The sequence below is a fragment of the Melozone crissalis genome, unplaced genomic scaffold (assembly GCF_028551555.1).
Source record: "Melozone crissalis strain CALT ecotype California unplaced genomic scaffold, PUWL_Pcris_2 ptg000036l_1, whole genome shotgun sequence".
NCBI lineage: Eukaryota > Metazoa > Chordata > Aves > Passeriformes > Passerellidae > Melozone > Melozone crissalis.
In genome coordinates this window covers 21,550,360-21,564,742 of record NW_026535814.1, presented here as the reverse complement: position 1 = coordinate 21,564,742, position 14,383 = coordinate 21,550,360, and the positions used below count along the sequence as shown (strand labels likewise).

The window sequence follows — 14,383 nt, the reverse complement described above, 5'->3', positions numbered from 1 at the left end:
CTTGTACTGTGAAGGAGCTTCCAGAGGTACAGACTCACAGAATGGTTTCGGTTGGAAGAGACCTTAAAGTTCATCTCGGGGTTATACCCCCTGCCATGGGCAGAGACACCTTCCTCTATCCCAAGGTGCTCCAAGCCCCATCCAGCCTGGCCTGGGGCACTGCCAGGGATCCAGGGGCAGCCACAGCTGCTCTGGGCACCCTGGGCCAGGGCCTGCCCACCCTCCCAGCCAGCAATTCCTAATTCCCAATGTGCCAAAATCTGTCCCTGCCCTCTGGCAGTGGGAGCCATTGCCTGTGCCCTGTCTCTCCAATCCCTCTGCAGCTCTCCTGCAGTCTCTCTTCTCTCTCTGAAGTTACACAGGGCAATAGCTTTGTGTGCAGTAGTCGTTGTTAAACATATTTATGTTTTGACCAGGAATAACCCTGAATTTATAGAGGATCTTTTCCATGTTTTTAGGACAGTTCCTGTTGAGTCATTTTTACCAGTCCTTCAAGGCAGGGTGTTGGGTACATGTGTTTCCTCCATGTAGGTTGGCTGGCTACAAGGAAAGAGTGGATTGATTCTCCTTCTGCAGTAAACTTGGAAATGGTGATTAACTTCATCCACCCTGATAGTGGAGGGCAGTGAAAAGCACAAAGCTCTTAATCTAGCTGATGACTTTCTCATAGTATTAGGGGAAGAGACTTCATACTTTTCAAGGGAAATGCTTCAGTGTCAAGCCAACACACTGTTGATCTGCCCCCGACATTCAGTGTGTGTGCTCTTGCCCATCAGTCAGAGCTCCTGTGTGCTGCCTCTTGCCCAGCCAGTGATGAGGGAAAATGGCAAGGCTTTAGCAGAATTATTCAGGTGTCTTGGGTGTAAATGGAGACTTCATAAAGTGTCAAGGGTAAAGATGAGTATATAAGTGTGGTGGCACAGGGCATAGAAATTAGCAAATGCCAAATGTAATCATCTTTCTACACTTGCTATGTTTCCATATGACTTAAAGTTGATGAGATCTACTAGGTGATAATGCTGCAGAGGTCTGACTTTTTTTTTTTTTTTTTTTTTTTTTTTTTTTTTTTTTTGTTGTTGTTGTTAATTTTGTTCTAATTATGCTTTGGAGTACAAAAATTAAGTAACATTTGAGACTGGAAACAAATTTTTGTGTCTTAAGGAATTTGAGACTCCAGACAGTTTCCTATGTTCTTATTCAGACCTAGGTGCTGAAGAGCCCTTTTCTTTTAATTTTTTCTTTTTGCAGATACTGAAAAACATTACTTGGTATGCTGAGCGTGTCCTAACAGAGATCTCACTTGGGAGTCTTCTGATACTGGTTGTGATAAGAACTATCCAGTACAACATGACACGGACAAGGGTAAGAGTTGTGTTGAGCACTTGTGAATTCCTAACCTCAGCAGCTTGCATTCAATTTCAAACAGGGGGTGGGATTTTATTAATTCTATTGCATCCAGTTGTCATCTGGTTTTGCAGAAAGGAAGAAAATAGATCAGCTGTGTTAACTAAGTGTTTGTGAACTTGAAACACAATTTCTGTGTTGTCTTCCAGTTCACTGAGTATGGTTCTCTGAAGACCTTCATTCAGGCATAAAGCCCATCTTCAGTTGAGAAGAAAGAGTTCTTTAGTTTCATGAGAAGAAGTGATTCCTTATAGGCTATTTACCTCTCTGAATGACTTAAAAGTAGGAATTTCAGGTCTATTTATTGTTAGTTTTTTAGGAAGTGTGTCAGGGACTAGGCCTGAAGACCTCTTTGAGGTCTGGCAAAGCAAAACTGCTTTAATTTCAGAGCCTTATAGCCTAGATTGATTTTGTGCATTTTTCAATGCACAATAGGTTTTTTATCTTTTTTGCAAACGCAAACATAGTATCATGCATTTCTGAATATTTTCAACAATTCAAGGCACAGAATTTATTACATAAAATCTTTAATACATTTTAAACTGCAAAAATTAAGGATGTTACTTAAATGATAAAAAGAATTGGAAGGAATAATAACAAATTTGGCATATATTTGGAATATTTAGAATCTGTTATGTTATGTAAATGAATATTTTAGACTTGAATAGGGAAATATATCCCCTTTGGATTGGATAAACAGACAAGTTTCATTCTGCGAGAACCCTTGACTTTGAAAGGGCATCAGATAAATGCTTATCTGGCCAAATGGTTTCAGGGATGCTGAAATGGGGACCAGTGCTCTGAAGTAAGGTATGATTGTCCCTTACTTCAGAGTTGTGAAGTAGGAAGTTTTAGGATAAGACTACAAAAGGGAGAGAGAGAAAGGTAGAGAGGAAGAAAATGTCTTTGTGTATATGTTACAGCTGTGGTGCAACTGTAAATGAAGATTGAAAGACAAATGCAAACATGCCTATACATATATGTATGTATACACTCTGAAATTTGTATGGAATCACTCTTTTATAAGCTTGGTATTTTAAGAAAGCATGTTCAAACCTCACCGAGTATATATGCTTTGCATTTCTTCCTGTACTTTGAAAACAACATACATTACTCAGTCTTTTGAATTACTCCTGCCAGAGGTGTCAATGCATATCCAACCAACAGTTTGATGTGTTGGTTTTTTTATCTTTCCTCTTCTTTCTGACAGGACAAATACCTTCACACAAATTGTCTGGCAGCCTTAGCAAATATGTCGGCACAGTTCCGCTCACTTCATCAGTATGCTGCTCAGAGGATCATCAGGTAAATATAAAAACCCTGCTGGAAAAATCATCTCTGCTGAAACTCTGGAGTAGAGAAGCTTGAATTTTGTATGCCTTAGTAGTACAGAAACATTAATTTTATATGTCTTTGTAGATACCAATGAACTAAACAGCAGAAATGATAACTGAGTAACTAAATAATCCCAGAATAAATCTTAATAGCTCTATATTTGAACCTGCTCTGAATGAACAGTAAAAATACTAGTTTCTCTGTCTGAGAAACTTCTGCCTTTTGATCCTCTTAACAGAACAGCTCAATATCTGCCTTCAAAACAGAAGGTTTTCAGGGGTTTATTTTAATTGCAAATTCAGTCATGTGTTCAGTTATTATAAAAATTCACTGAGTGGTGGTTCTCAAGTGCTTCACAACATGGATTCTCTATTTATTTTTTCCTGCATATTTGGCAAAACGTCTGTTTTTAAAATCAGACATAATTAAATGATCATTTTGCAAATATGAGCAATAAAGCCTAAATCTATGTTTTCCAAATGATTACGTTTTTTATCCTGTATAGTAGTCAATAGTCAGTATCTGCTCTGGTTGTAAAACAAGGCCAGAACTTTGAAGAAGCAGATATTGAAGTTGATCCTTCCTATTGTGTTTCTGTGCTGCAGAGCACATTGTAAAGGCAGGTAACCCTGCACCAGGCATCCCTCTCATCTTGGCAGCCAGCCCTGCTCCACGCTCCAAGGGAAACTAGGAAGGTCCTTTTTAATGTGATCTGGAATAAATTGTTACAGGGCTTGTCAGGTACAGACTGCGTGCCAAAAATAATAATTGTGTACCTGTACACTTTGTCAAGGACTGGGTTAACATGACATACAGCTTGTTCTTAAGGATTTAATTCTCTCCAAGACACTTCTCCTTTGAAAATGGTTGGTGGTATAAGTAGGACAGGTTACCAATGAATGCATTGTGTTGGTGCCTTTCACCTGCCTTACACTTGCCCTCTTTTCATACCCTTGGCAGAAGTAAAGAGGGTTCAGAGTTTGAAATGGAGCTATTTTCCCCTTACTTGCCACAGACATTGTCTTAAATATTTGCTGTGCTCATTTCTCAAATCATAGACTTGAAGTCTGAATTTTCCAAGCCTTTTAAATGTTCTGAAATCAGAGATCCTGGTGTGGTGTGAGATACAATTCTCTGACTCTCAAAAACTTGGTCTGGTTCTTACTGTGATACTTCATTTGCCACTCCAGAGCTTGGTCCTAGAATCCTGGGTTCTGATTTTGTTCTGTTTTATTCTATGGCTGTTTCTGCAGCCCAAAGTGAGATGTGTCCTTTTGAGTATATTAGGGGCAGGAAGCAGTTACTTGCTAGTCTCAAGACCCAAGAATTTCACTTTCACTCATTTCATGCAGCTTTTTATTAGGATCCTCTAATGTTTGAGAGCCTTATTCCTAATGTCTCTCAACCTGAATAGTTACAACATAACTTTAACAATGCTGCTTGATTTTTAGGTGTGGTAATTCTTATTGGAAGCAGACAAGACTTGTTCTGCTGCTTGACGCTGATGAATGCAGAAAGAAGGCAAGGGGGTGAATGGCAGAAAACAGGGAAAGGAGATTCTGTCAGAGTGGAAGATCATTGAGTCCAGCTTTTGTAGTTCCCATCGCTGGAGGTGTTTAGAAGCCATGAGGCACTTGGGGACATGGGTCAGTGGTGGCCTTGGGCCGTGCTGGGGGAATGGTTGGACTCAATGGTCATCAAGAGCTTTTCCAACCTAAATGGTTCTATAGTTCTATTCTGTGATTCTGTAAATTAGTCTGAGATCTCAGTGCATTTGGAGAATTGTAGACATGTTAGTCTGGTAGGACAGCAGAGAGAAGGATGCTGGCTATCCCAGCCATTGCGCGCTGGCAGAGTTGGAGCTGTATTGTTCTGCCTGGAAGTAATGTAAGGGTTAGTAGAGAAAATGGTCATACTCATCAGCTGAAGAAGCAAACCAAAGGCAATAAGATCTCTGTTATGTATACTATGACATTCTTAAATAGTCCAAAGGCATTCCATGCTGTTGGTTTTAAGCTTCTGTCTTATTGTAGCCAGGCACTCATATTATTATAAGTGTAAATTGTAATGAAGGAGGTGACTTTAGATTTGAAACACAACCAGCAAAAACAAGAGGATTATTAGGGAAAGAGGATCTTATTCTGGAATTAGAAAACTGTATATCTGGACAGTAGGGAAAAATGACCACCAAGGCTGGAATTTAATTTGTCGCTGTGATCATGATTGCTTGTAAATCAAAAGACACGACTTTAAAAATGTATTAAAATCTGTTGTAAAGTGTCTTGTGGGAGTAGGACATGAGCAGGCTGGAAGGAAGAGCCAGTTCCAGGAGCAGCCTGTCTCCTGTTAGACTTTACTGCATTTTCTTCTCAGAAACTTTACAGCCTTGGGCTCCTTGGCAGGTTTAATCATGATGGAGGGAGTACTTTGAGCTGATTTCCTCTCAAAATACACTAGATTTGCTATGAAGTTTGAGTTAGCAAGAAAAGCAGTACAAATACATGTACTTCCTGAGGAACTTATATGGTTCTTCCTTTTTCTGCCTTAAGAAGTCTGTTATCCACAATTACTAAATTTTGCCAGCAGTGATGGACCCAGCTTTGTTTCATGATGACAAAGCAGAATATATATATGTTTATGCTCCTATTCTGCTTCACCGTCAGAGTACAAGCATCTTAATCAGAAAGCGTTTTCTGTGAAGGAAAAACAAAATAGTATTTATATTACATGAAGTATTTCAGGGTATAGGTTTCTAAATTAAGTAGCTCTGAAACACTTAAAATCTGCTTAGCAATACAACTGAATAGACAGTAATAATTTAAACCTCACCAGATGCTCTAATGACTCCTTCCTTAATGTGAGAATTAATTCCATTTCCACACAGGCTTTTTCCTAATCCTATTCTGAGCAGAGACAGCCAATTGTTTTAAATTCTGAAGACTATTTTCTGTGAAAGAATGAGCTGGGAATATTCATGTTTTGCACTTAAGAGTTCAGTAAAATACAACTTCATAATGTTGGGTAATTTGTATCACGTTTCAGCAAAGCATGAAAATTGTCTGATTTGTGTAAATCTATCACAAGCAGCTGCTGGAAGTTAAAAATAGAAGTAATAGATGTTTCCTAGTAAGATCCAGGGTTCTCTTAGTGTTGGATGTCCTCTGTTGTAGATTGCCCTGACTTTGAAATCCTTGCCTTCTCTGATCCCTGTATGGGCCATTCACTGAGGAGTTGGACTCTTAAGATCCTTGTGGGTCCCTTTAGCTCAGAATATTCTGAGATTCTCTATGCACTGCCACCATGGGTTTGTATTTAATTACTCAGAGCTTTTTTATCAGCAGATTGCTGAGGGTGGTACTGCACTGCACTGTGGAGTGCTGCTGTTTGTGGTATCTTAAAGTTATATTTAAATGTACCTGCATCGTAGTGCGAGTATTCAGTTTGTCACTCAACACTGCAAGTCAGTTTGCATTGATTCCTTTAACCTATTTGGCAACAGCTTTCGTTCATGATATCTGCCTTTTCTGCAGCTTGCCTGACTGCTGTAGTATATGTAACACTTGGAGTCTTCCTTAGATCACCTGTGTTCTGGCATCTCCTCTCCATGTCATTCTAATAAAATTAGTGACAAGAAAAGGGCTGATCACTTCAGGCAAATGCTTTTCCTCCAGCTTCATGCTTTGGAATGTTTCTGTTTCCTAAGCAGGCATATGCCACTAGAGGTTGCCATGCACCTCACTAATTAGACGTGGACTTTTAGCATCAAATGATTTCATGGGGTTAGAAACATCATCCAGTTTTCCATTTGTTGTACATAACCACCACAGCTGCTCATATGCAGGGCTATGTGAGACACCAAGAATTCTGTTGTTGCACTTGTGTTGATTTCTCTGGTAGTCACAGAGGTTTCAGTGAGATTCAGGGAATGACATGAGGAAAGAGGTTTGTGTAAATTCTCCTGATGCTGGCAGGAGTCAAATGGAATTAGAGAAGAATGTGTGCTTTAAGATCAGAGATGTGTGTAACTTGAGCATGCTGTGGGATGCAGTAGGTTGTGCTTGAGTGTCATCACAGCCCTGCTGTACCTGCTTGGAGAGCAAAGTTGGAAGCCTGTGTACCAGCTGTAAACGTTGTTTATTTCTTTTTTAAAATAAGTTGTGAGGGATGTCCTTAAACATCAGTGCTTGTAAAGTCTGTCTGCATTGCTGTAGTTCCTCAAATCCGAGGAGGATGAAGCCCTGAATGCCCTTTTTACTCTTCAGTAAAAAAAAGTCTTCATATTTTTGTAGGGTTGATTATGTTTCTTAAGCTACTGTGAAAATTGCTACCCTTGATGATACATACTGCTGTATTTGAGAAGTTTCAGCTCCCCAACCAAACCATTTATTTGCTTTATGGTTTTCTGTGTTAGTAATTTAATTTCTTTGGTATGGTTTCCTCTTACAGAAGTCTGATGGGATTTTCCTGAACAAAAATGTTTATGACTGTTGTTTAGGAAAAAGAGTACAGGATGTTACTTTAAACAGTGCTTTTAAAGTCCTGTTTATGCTGAACTGAAAATTGTCTTTAAGCTGTAATGTGTGAGTTTCTAGAGGAACAATGAATTGCTACTGCAACTTATTTCATACGATCCCAAAATAGTTTCAGTGGGAATGGACCCTGAAGCCTATCTCATTCCACCTTCCATTCCATGGACAAGGACACCTTCCACTAGACTGGGTTGCTCGAAACCCTGTCCAATGTTTTCCTTAAAGTAACTGTAAATAAAATTTTTCCTCATACCTAATACAACCCTGCCCTGTGGCAGTGGGAGCCATTGCCTGGGTGCTGTCCCTGCCTGCCTTGTCCCCAGGGGCTGTGCAGCTCTCCTGGAGCCCCTGCAGGCCCTGGCAGGGGCTCTGAGGTGTCCCTGGAGCTTCTCTGGTGCAGCTGAGCAGCCCCAGCTGTGCCAGGCTGGCTCCAGAGCAGAGGGGCTCCAGCCCTGGCAGCAGCTCCGTGGCCTCCTCTGCACTGGCTGCAGCAGCTCCAGCTCCTTGTGCTGCTGGAGCCAGGGCTGGGGCAGCTCTGCAGGTGGGCTCTCACCTGAGCCCAGGGGCACAGGGGCAGGATCCCCCTGCCCTGCTGCCCACGCTGGGGATCAGCCCAGGGCAGGGGGCTCAGGCTGGGGCAGGCCCAGCTCTCACCCACAACACCCCCAGCTCCTTCTCCCAGGGCTGCTCTTCATCCATTCTTTGCTCAGAAAAATTTGTATGAATCACTGTGTTTCAACAAAGAAGAAAAATACTTACAGAGCAGCAAGACCTGTGTGATCTGACCCATGTGTTAGAGGCCACATTGAACTGAAACATCTGAAATTGTTAGTGTGTGAGTGTGATGAAATTAAAATTTGCCAATTGCTTAATATCATTTAGTAGTGCCAATAATGAGATGTAATTGCTGGCTCAAAATTCTCTAGGCTGCTCACATAGGAAGATAAACAAATTTGTCTCCCACACAACTTTAGACTCTGAGCTTTCTGGTTTTCCTGCTTTTTTTTCTTTGATGTCCACAGTGCTTTTGGGAAGCTCTTTAGCAGAGAGCTTCCTCTACGATTGGAGAATAGTAATGGGATAGTTGGAGCAGAGAACTACTGAGATGGAGTTCATAAAATCAAAGGTGCATCTTAAGGGGAAAAACTTGGAAGCATAATCCAGGTTGCTGCATTAATGCTTCAAACTTGTGTGCTTTCTAATTTAATTCTCACTTGGAAATGTGGGTATAGAACAGAAGTGTTTTTTCTCATACAGGAGTTGTGATTTTTAAATTATAAGATTTGAGCTAAGTTGGCATTTTAGACTTCAACTGAGATGTCTAAATTGAGCAAATAGAATTAGGTGAATAGAGTATGCAGTAATTTTGTTAAGCTCATAGTTCTGGCATCTTTCTTACAGCAGGGAAATGAATGGGGTTAAATTAGAGCCGTTTTTCAGATTAAAAACTTCCCAGAATTGTTCCAGATTTGGGAGTTGAAGTCCTTTGACACTAGGAAACCTTATTTTGAAAGGCTCTTTAATTCCAGGAACGTCAGCTTTCAGTAATCAAAAAGCAAGATAATGCTAGTGAGATGTTAAGTGACTGATTTATAACCTATACATTTATTAACACACAACATGAAAGCTGATTCCACCCTCCTCCATTCCTTCTCCGTCGGTACTGTTGGAGCGTGGGGTTTATGTTGCTTAGAACTGCACAGCTCTGGGGATGGTTTGAAACACACAGGTTTGTATCACACCATGCACACCAGGAGCCTGGGCTTGGCCAGGCTGTAATGGTACTGTAGGAATGATCAGTAGGCAAGGGTTTTACAACCTGGGTTCAAATCTTCATCTCTTAATTGGGCCATTAAATTAAATCTCAGTTTACTGATCTCTTAATCATACCAGAGAAGTGTTCACAATGGCAGCCCCTAGAGAAAAGAGGCTGCTCCTGCTCCCATGGCAGCAGACATTGAGAGACTTCACACGTTAAATTATAACATAATAAAAGATGAAGCTGCTTGGAATTAGTGCCCTGTGGCCAGAGTTTTAAATACTGAACCCTCTAAGCATCAGCTTTGTACTGCTCAATAGTGAACCCTCTGAGCATTAGCTTTCTCATTCCTTTTTTAATCAAAAGAATAGAAGAAAGGAAGGAATTGAGGGTAATGAACAGTTTCACTAAAGCAGTGAAATCTGCCTCTGCAAATAACGTGAGGGGAATAGTCAAAAATCCCTGGTTTCTGATAGTGAAACTCAAGTACCTCCAGTCTGAGCTGTTCAAGAATAAAAGATAACTTTTGTCCTCTTTTGAATCACATATAGGTTGTGCTAGAAAGAAATTATTTCAATGATAGTTATCGTAATAGTATGACTATTTGCTAAATTTTCTAAATGTGATTTTTAACCTCAGGCTTATGTTAATTTCACTGTCAGTGCAGGAAGCCCCACAGCCCTACTCTCCAATTCCATGCTTTAGGGGAACCTGCTGATAAAAAAGGTGGCTTTTAGTAATTCCTGTCCCTGATTATTTCCATGCAGACCTCACATCACTGAGGTGAACAGGCAAAGAGCATTTCTGTGGATATAGCTTCAGGTTTATCTGCAACTTAACCAGCTTGTTTAATTTTCTGTGTTTGCTTTAAAGCAGTAGCTGATGACCTGTTCATCCCAACAAACTTAGGTTGCCACTCTGTACTTGGACTGGTGAATTTGTTACTTTGGAAAATCTGTATTGATTTTTCTCTCCATCCTTCACCTGGGCGGTGTTTACCATGTGCTGTAAGATACGGGTTCTGGCAATAAATTCTCTTCAGAAGGCTGCAGAACCAACTGGTTGAGTTTGCCTCAGAAATAAGAATTAAAATCCTCAAAGACAATTTAGTGCTTCTTAACTTTGAAATAGTTTGTAACATTCTTCTCAGAAAAGAAAGCATTTATTGTCTAGCCTGGATATAAAATGGCTTCTCTCTGCCAGAGGGCAGGGTTACATGGTATATTAGGAAGAAATTCCTGGCTGTGAGGGTGTGGAGTCCCTGGCACAGAGTGCCTAGGGAATTTGTGGTTCCTCCTGGGTCCCTGGAAGCATCCAAGGCCAGGCTGAATAACGTTTTAAGCAACCTGGGATAGAGGAAGGTGTCCCTGCTCATGGTAGGGGGATGGAATGACATGATCTTGAAAATCTCTTACAACACATTCTGTGATTCTGTGATAAAATTACACTCTGTTTATGGGAAACTGCTTTATAATGAGAATTTTTTTGACCCCGATGTAGTGCAGCAAAAGTGGTAATCCCGTTTTTATTAAGCATTCCAAGGAGAGTGAAAACTAACGTCTTCTCAGAAAAAGGGCCTTCATGATATTCTCATGCTCAGGCTGTGTTTGAAAGAGGACACTGTGGAAATGGAACACCAGGCAACTTCAGGCCCCTGAACAACTTTAATTTGCTTTTCACCTGTGGGCTGCCAGTAGCCAAGGTTGTGTGTGCAGTAGGATACCTGGAGACACTGTTTGAGTCACCTGGTGAAACCTTGGGCAGCTTTTTCTTCTCTTCCTTGAGCAATCCACACGCATGGGCTCCCTACTATGTGTGCAGTGTTTTTTATACCCCTCATTCTCTTCTCTGTCACTGTTACTCCTCAAACCCACAGAGGGTCTTGAATCCCTGGGGTGCCTTTTATTGGGAGACAGAAACGATTTATAAAGATCTCAATAGTGTTAAATAAAAGAAACATATGCTGGCCTTATTAGTCGCTTGTTGACCTAGATTAGCTGTGGGGAAGCTTATAAGCTGATCAGCCATTCCAAAATTGGGAGGTGTCATTGCAATTAGTGGGAAAGGCTGTGACAAAAGGGAAGACAACAATTGTTCTGACAAGGGAAAAGAGAATATTGGTAGCAAATGGGCTCTTGCTGGCATGACTTAGGGATGTAAATAGAATGAGTTACTTTTTAAGAGGAAAGAAGCATCCTTTGTTACTAAGAATTGGGTGTATTTGTGGTCAAATGTACTAAAATGCTGCTTTAGCTATGTCGACAGCAAGAGCAGTACCCCATGTGTGCTTGCCTGTTTTTGCCTGTGTGTAACATATGGAGGTGAGGTTTTAGGCTGATATCAGCTGTTTCCAACATGGAAATATCATTGAACTTGGTTTAAGCCTGGTTGAACCTGCTGGGGATTCTGAGTGGGCATCTGATGGGACAGTAATACCCTCGTCCCCCATCTGGCGCAAGCAGTTGAGTGCCCCACATGCCGTTGGAAGTGTTTGCAGCCCAGGACCCCCAGCTCGCAGGTCACGGAGGCTCCCCAGATGGACAGATTGGATCAGTGTGGGCCATGGAGGGGTACTGGGGGAGCAGTTGCCTCTCTCTGTGTCAGGGTTTTCTCACACGGACCAGAGCAGTTAAACTATCTTACCTTCTACTCTGCAGTTAATGGCCACAGGACTCCTTTAAAATGACAGTTTGATTGCTGATTTGGCTTTAAAAGATATTTAGTATCAAAATGTGCACTATTCTGAAAGCTCAACTTTGTACAAGGTGGTTTGCTCTTTCATGGACTGCTTTTTGTATCTCTGCTGACTTATAGGCAACAACCAGCAGGATAATTCTGTCATTTTTGGGGGGCAAGGCACTACTACAACTCATTTTTCTTCCACCATCCCAGAAAGTCGTGTGATATTTCAGAGTCTTACAGACTGCATGTCACTGCCTGGCAGGATGTATGATTCAAATCAGCATAGAACTGAGGTGTGTTGAAGCCTTTCAGGGCACCCAGAGCATCACATGTGTCACACAGAGCTGGAGTTAGGAGGGAGAAGGCCCCATTGTGACATCTTTAATTATTATGAATGGCCCTTTCATCGTTACTGTGCCACATAAGCTCTTTGGAAACAGTATAACTTGATAGAGTGTTCAAATTGGGGAATTAAACTTTTCTGTTTTGGTGTAACCTTTGAAACTGTTGATCTTGTGAATCTCTTCTGATACAGAAGAAGAAATAGCTGAGGAAACCGTAGAGAAATAACTATTTTTCTAATAGACTTCCAGTGTTGTTTTACAGATGAATTTACAGAGTAGACAGGGGTTGTTCTGAGTTGTGTCGCTTAAGTTTTCTGCATGTTTAATGCTACAGGAAGCAAAAATGAGAAATCAAGTAGGATTATTCCACTCCTGCTAATGCAATTTTGATTTCTTTTAGCTGGAAAAAAATTTAAGGCCACTGAAGTATTTGCTGGGTTGTGTCCCATTGTATTATTTGGGATTTGGATATCTAGTAGAGGGTCATAGAATGGTTGAATCAGAAGGGACCTGAGAGATATCAAGATGTGATCGTCATAGATTTTGTGTTATTTAAAAAAAAACTGTTTTAAACCAATAAGTTGTTCCAATAAGATTTTTCTGAGATTTAAAAAACCAAGGGAATTCTTTTAGAAACTATTATTTGCCATTCTAGTAGAATCCTAGAAACTGCAGTCTTGTCTTCTCAGTTTGTTTTGAATGGAACATATTTATGGGACATGTTCCTTAACAGAAATAGAGGTGACTCAAGATAATGACTTGCTTGAACCTGTAATTTATCCTCAGTTGCAGGGTATTTGGCTCATTAGTGCTTTATTCTGATACAACATGTACTCTTTCCTGTTTAGAAATTTTCCCTTTAGAAAAAACCGTGCACTGTGATCTGAAGAAATGAATAATGAACTTCTAAGGATTTATCTGACAAACTAAAATGGTTGTAAGTAAACATTAGTATGGAACAAAAATGTAGCCAAAAATACAGCATTAATTATATTTTTTTTCCTTGTCAGGCTGCTGCTTATTTCACGTTTTAACTGATGTCATTATATACGTCTAGTATTTTTCCAGCTCTGCACTGCAGTGAACTAATGTCCCTCTCCACTTGTGTGAAGTCAGGATAGGTATGAGTGGCTGCAGGGAGGGAAGCAGGGCTTTGTAATACCCAGCTGACCTGTGTCAGTGCCCTCCAAATGCCTCCCTCCTTTCCACCACACATGGAAATTTTCAGTTCTTTCAGATCCCACACTTTGGTGGGAATTTTCAAATAGGCTTTTTGATGGATTTTGGGAGTAGAAAATAACAATCTATGAAATTTCTGAGTCTCTGAAGTACTCAAATGGAGGTATTTCCTACCACCGTGTATTTTCACTGGCATTTTTGTGGCTCTCAAAGATAATATTGCACATTGAATCATCTGACATTTGTAAATGGAGGGTGAAACTATAGGTACAGGCAAAAGAATCGGGATTTAACAACTTTAATGTGCAGCAGGTCTTTATAACCATTGAATGACTCAGCCTATTTAATGGTAATGGCCTTCAGCAAGTTTAGGAAATAACAGGCTTTTAGGTAAAGTAAGTGCACTTAGTTTTGTAATGAATAAACAAATTTACTATGAAGTTTTGTAGAGGCACACTCCTGTGACTCAGTTGTGTGCTGAGGTCTGTCTGCAAGTACCCCAGTTACCAGGGGCTCGGATGGATGGATGGATGGATGATGGGTGGATGGATGTATGATGGATAGATGATGGGTGGATGAATGGAGGAATGGATGGATGAGGGATGGATGGATGGATGATGGGTGAATGGATGGATGGATGGATGGATGGATGGATGGATGGATGGATGATGGGTGAATGGATGGATGATGGATGGATGGATGGATGGATGGATGGATGATGGGTGGATGGATGGATGGATGGATGGATGGAAGGATGGATGATGGATGGAGGGATGGATGGATGGATGGATGGATGGATGGATGGATGATGGGTGGATGGATGGATGATGGATGGATGGATGGATGATGGATGGAGGGATGGATGGATGGTTGGATGGATGGATGGATGGATGATGGGTGGATGGATGGATGATGGATGGATGGATGGATGATGGATGGAGGGATGGATGGATGGATGGATGGATGGATGGATGATGGGTGGATGGATGGATGATGGATGGATGGATGGATGATGGATGGAGGGATGGATGGATGGATGGATGGATGGATGGATGGATGGATGATGGGTGGATGGATGGATGATGGATGAATGGATGGATGATGGATGGATGGATGGATGATGGATGGATGGATGGATGATGGGTGGATGG

The 14,383-nt window shown here is 41.0% G+C and overlaps 1 protein-coding gene across 3 annotated transcripts in view; it reads left to right on the top strand.

Moving 5' to 3' along the window:
• Positions 1–14,383, top strand: part of DYM (dymeclin) — a 209,594-nt gene that overhangs the window by 93,530 nt on the left and 101,681 nt on the right. For all 3 annotated transcript variants that reach the window (XM_054283294.1, XM_054283293.1, XM_054283296.1), the window contains 2 exons: positions 1,249–1,362; positions 2,615–2,709. In XM_054283294.1, coding sequence (XP_054139269.1) covers positions 1,249–1,362; positions 2,615–2,709 — 209 coding nt within the window. The remainder of the gene's footprint in view (positions 1–1,248; positions 1,363–2,614; positions 2,710–14,383) is intronic.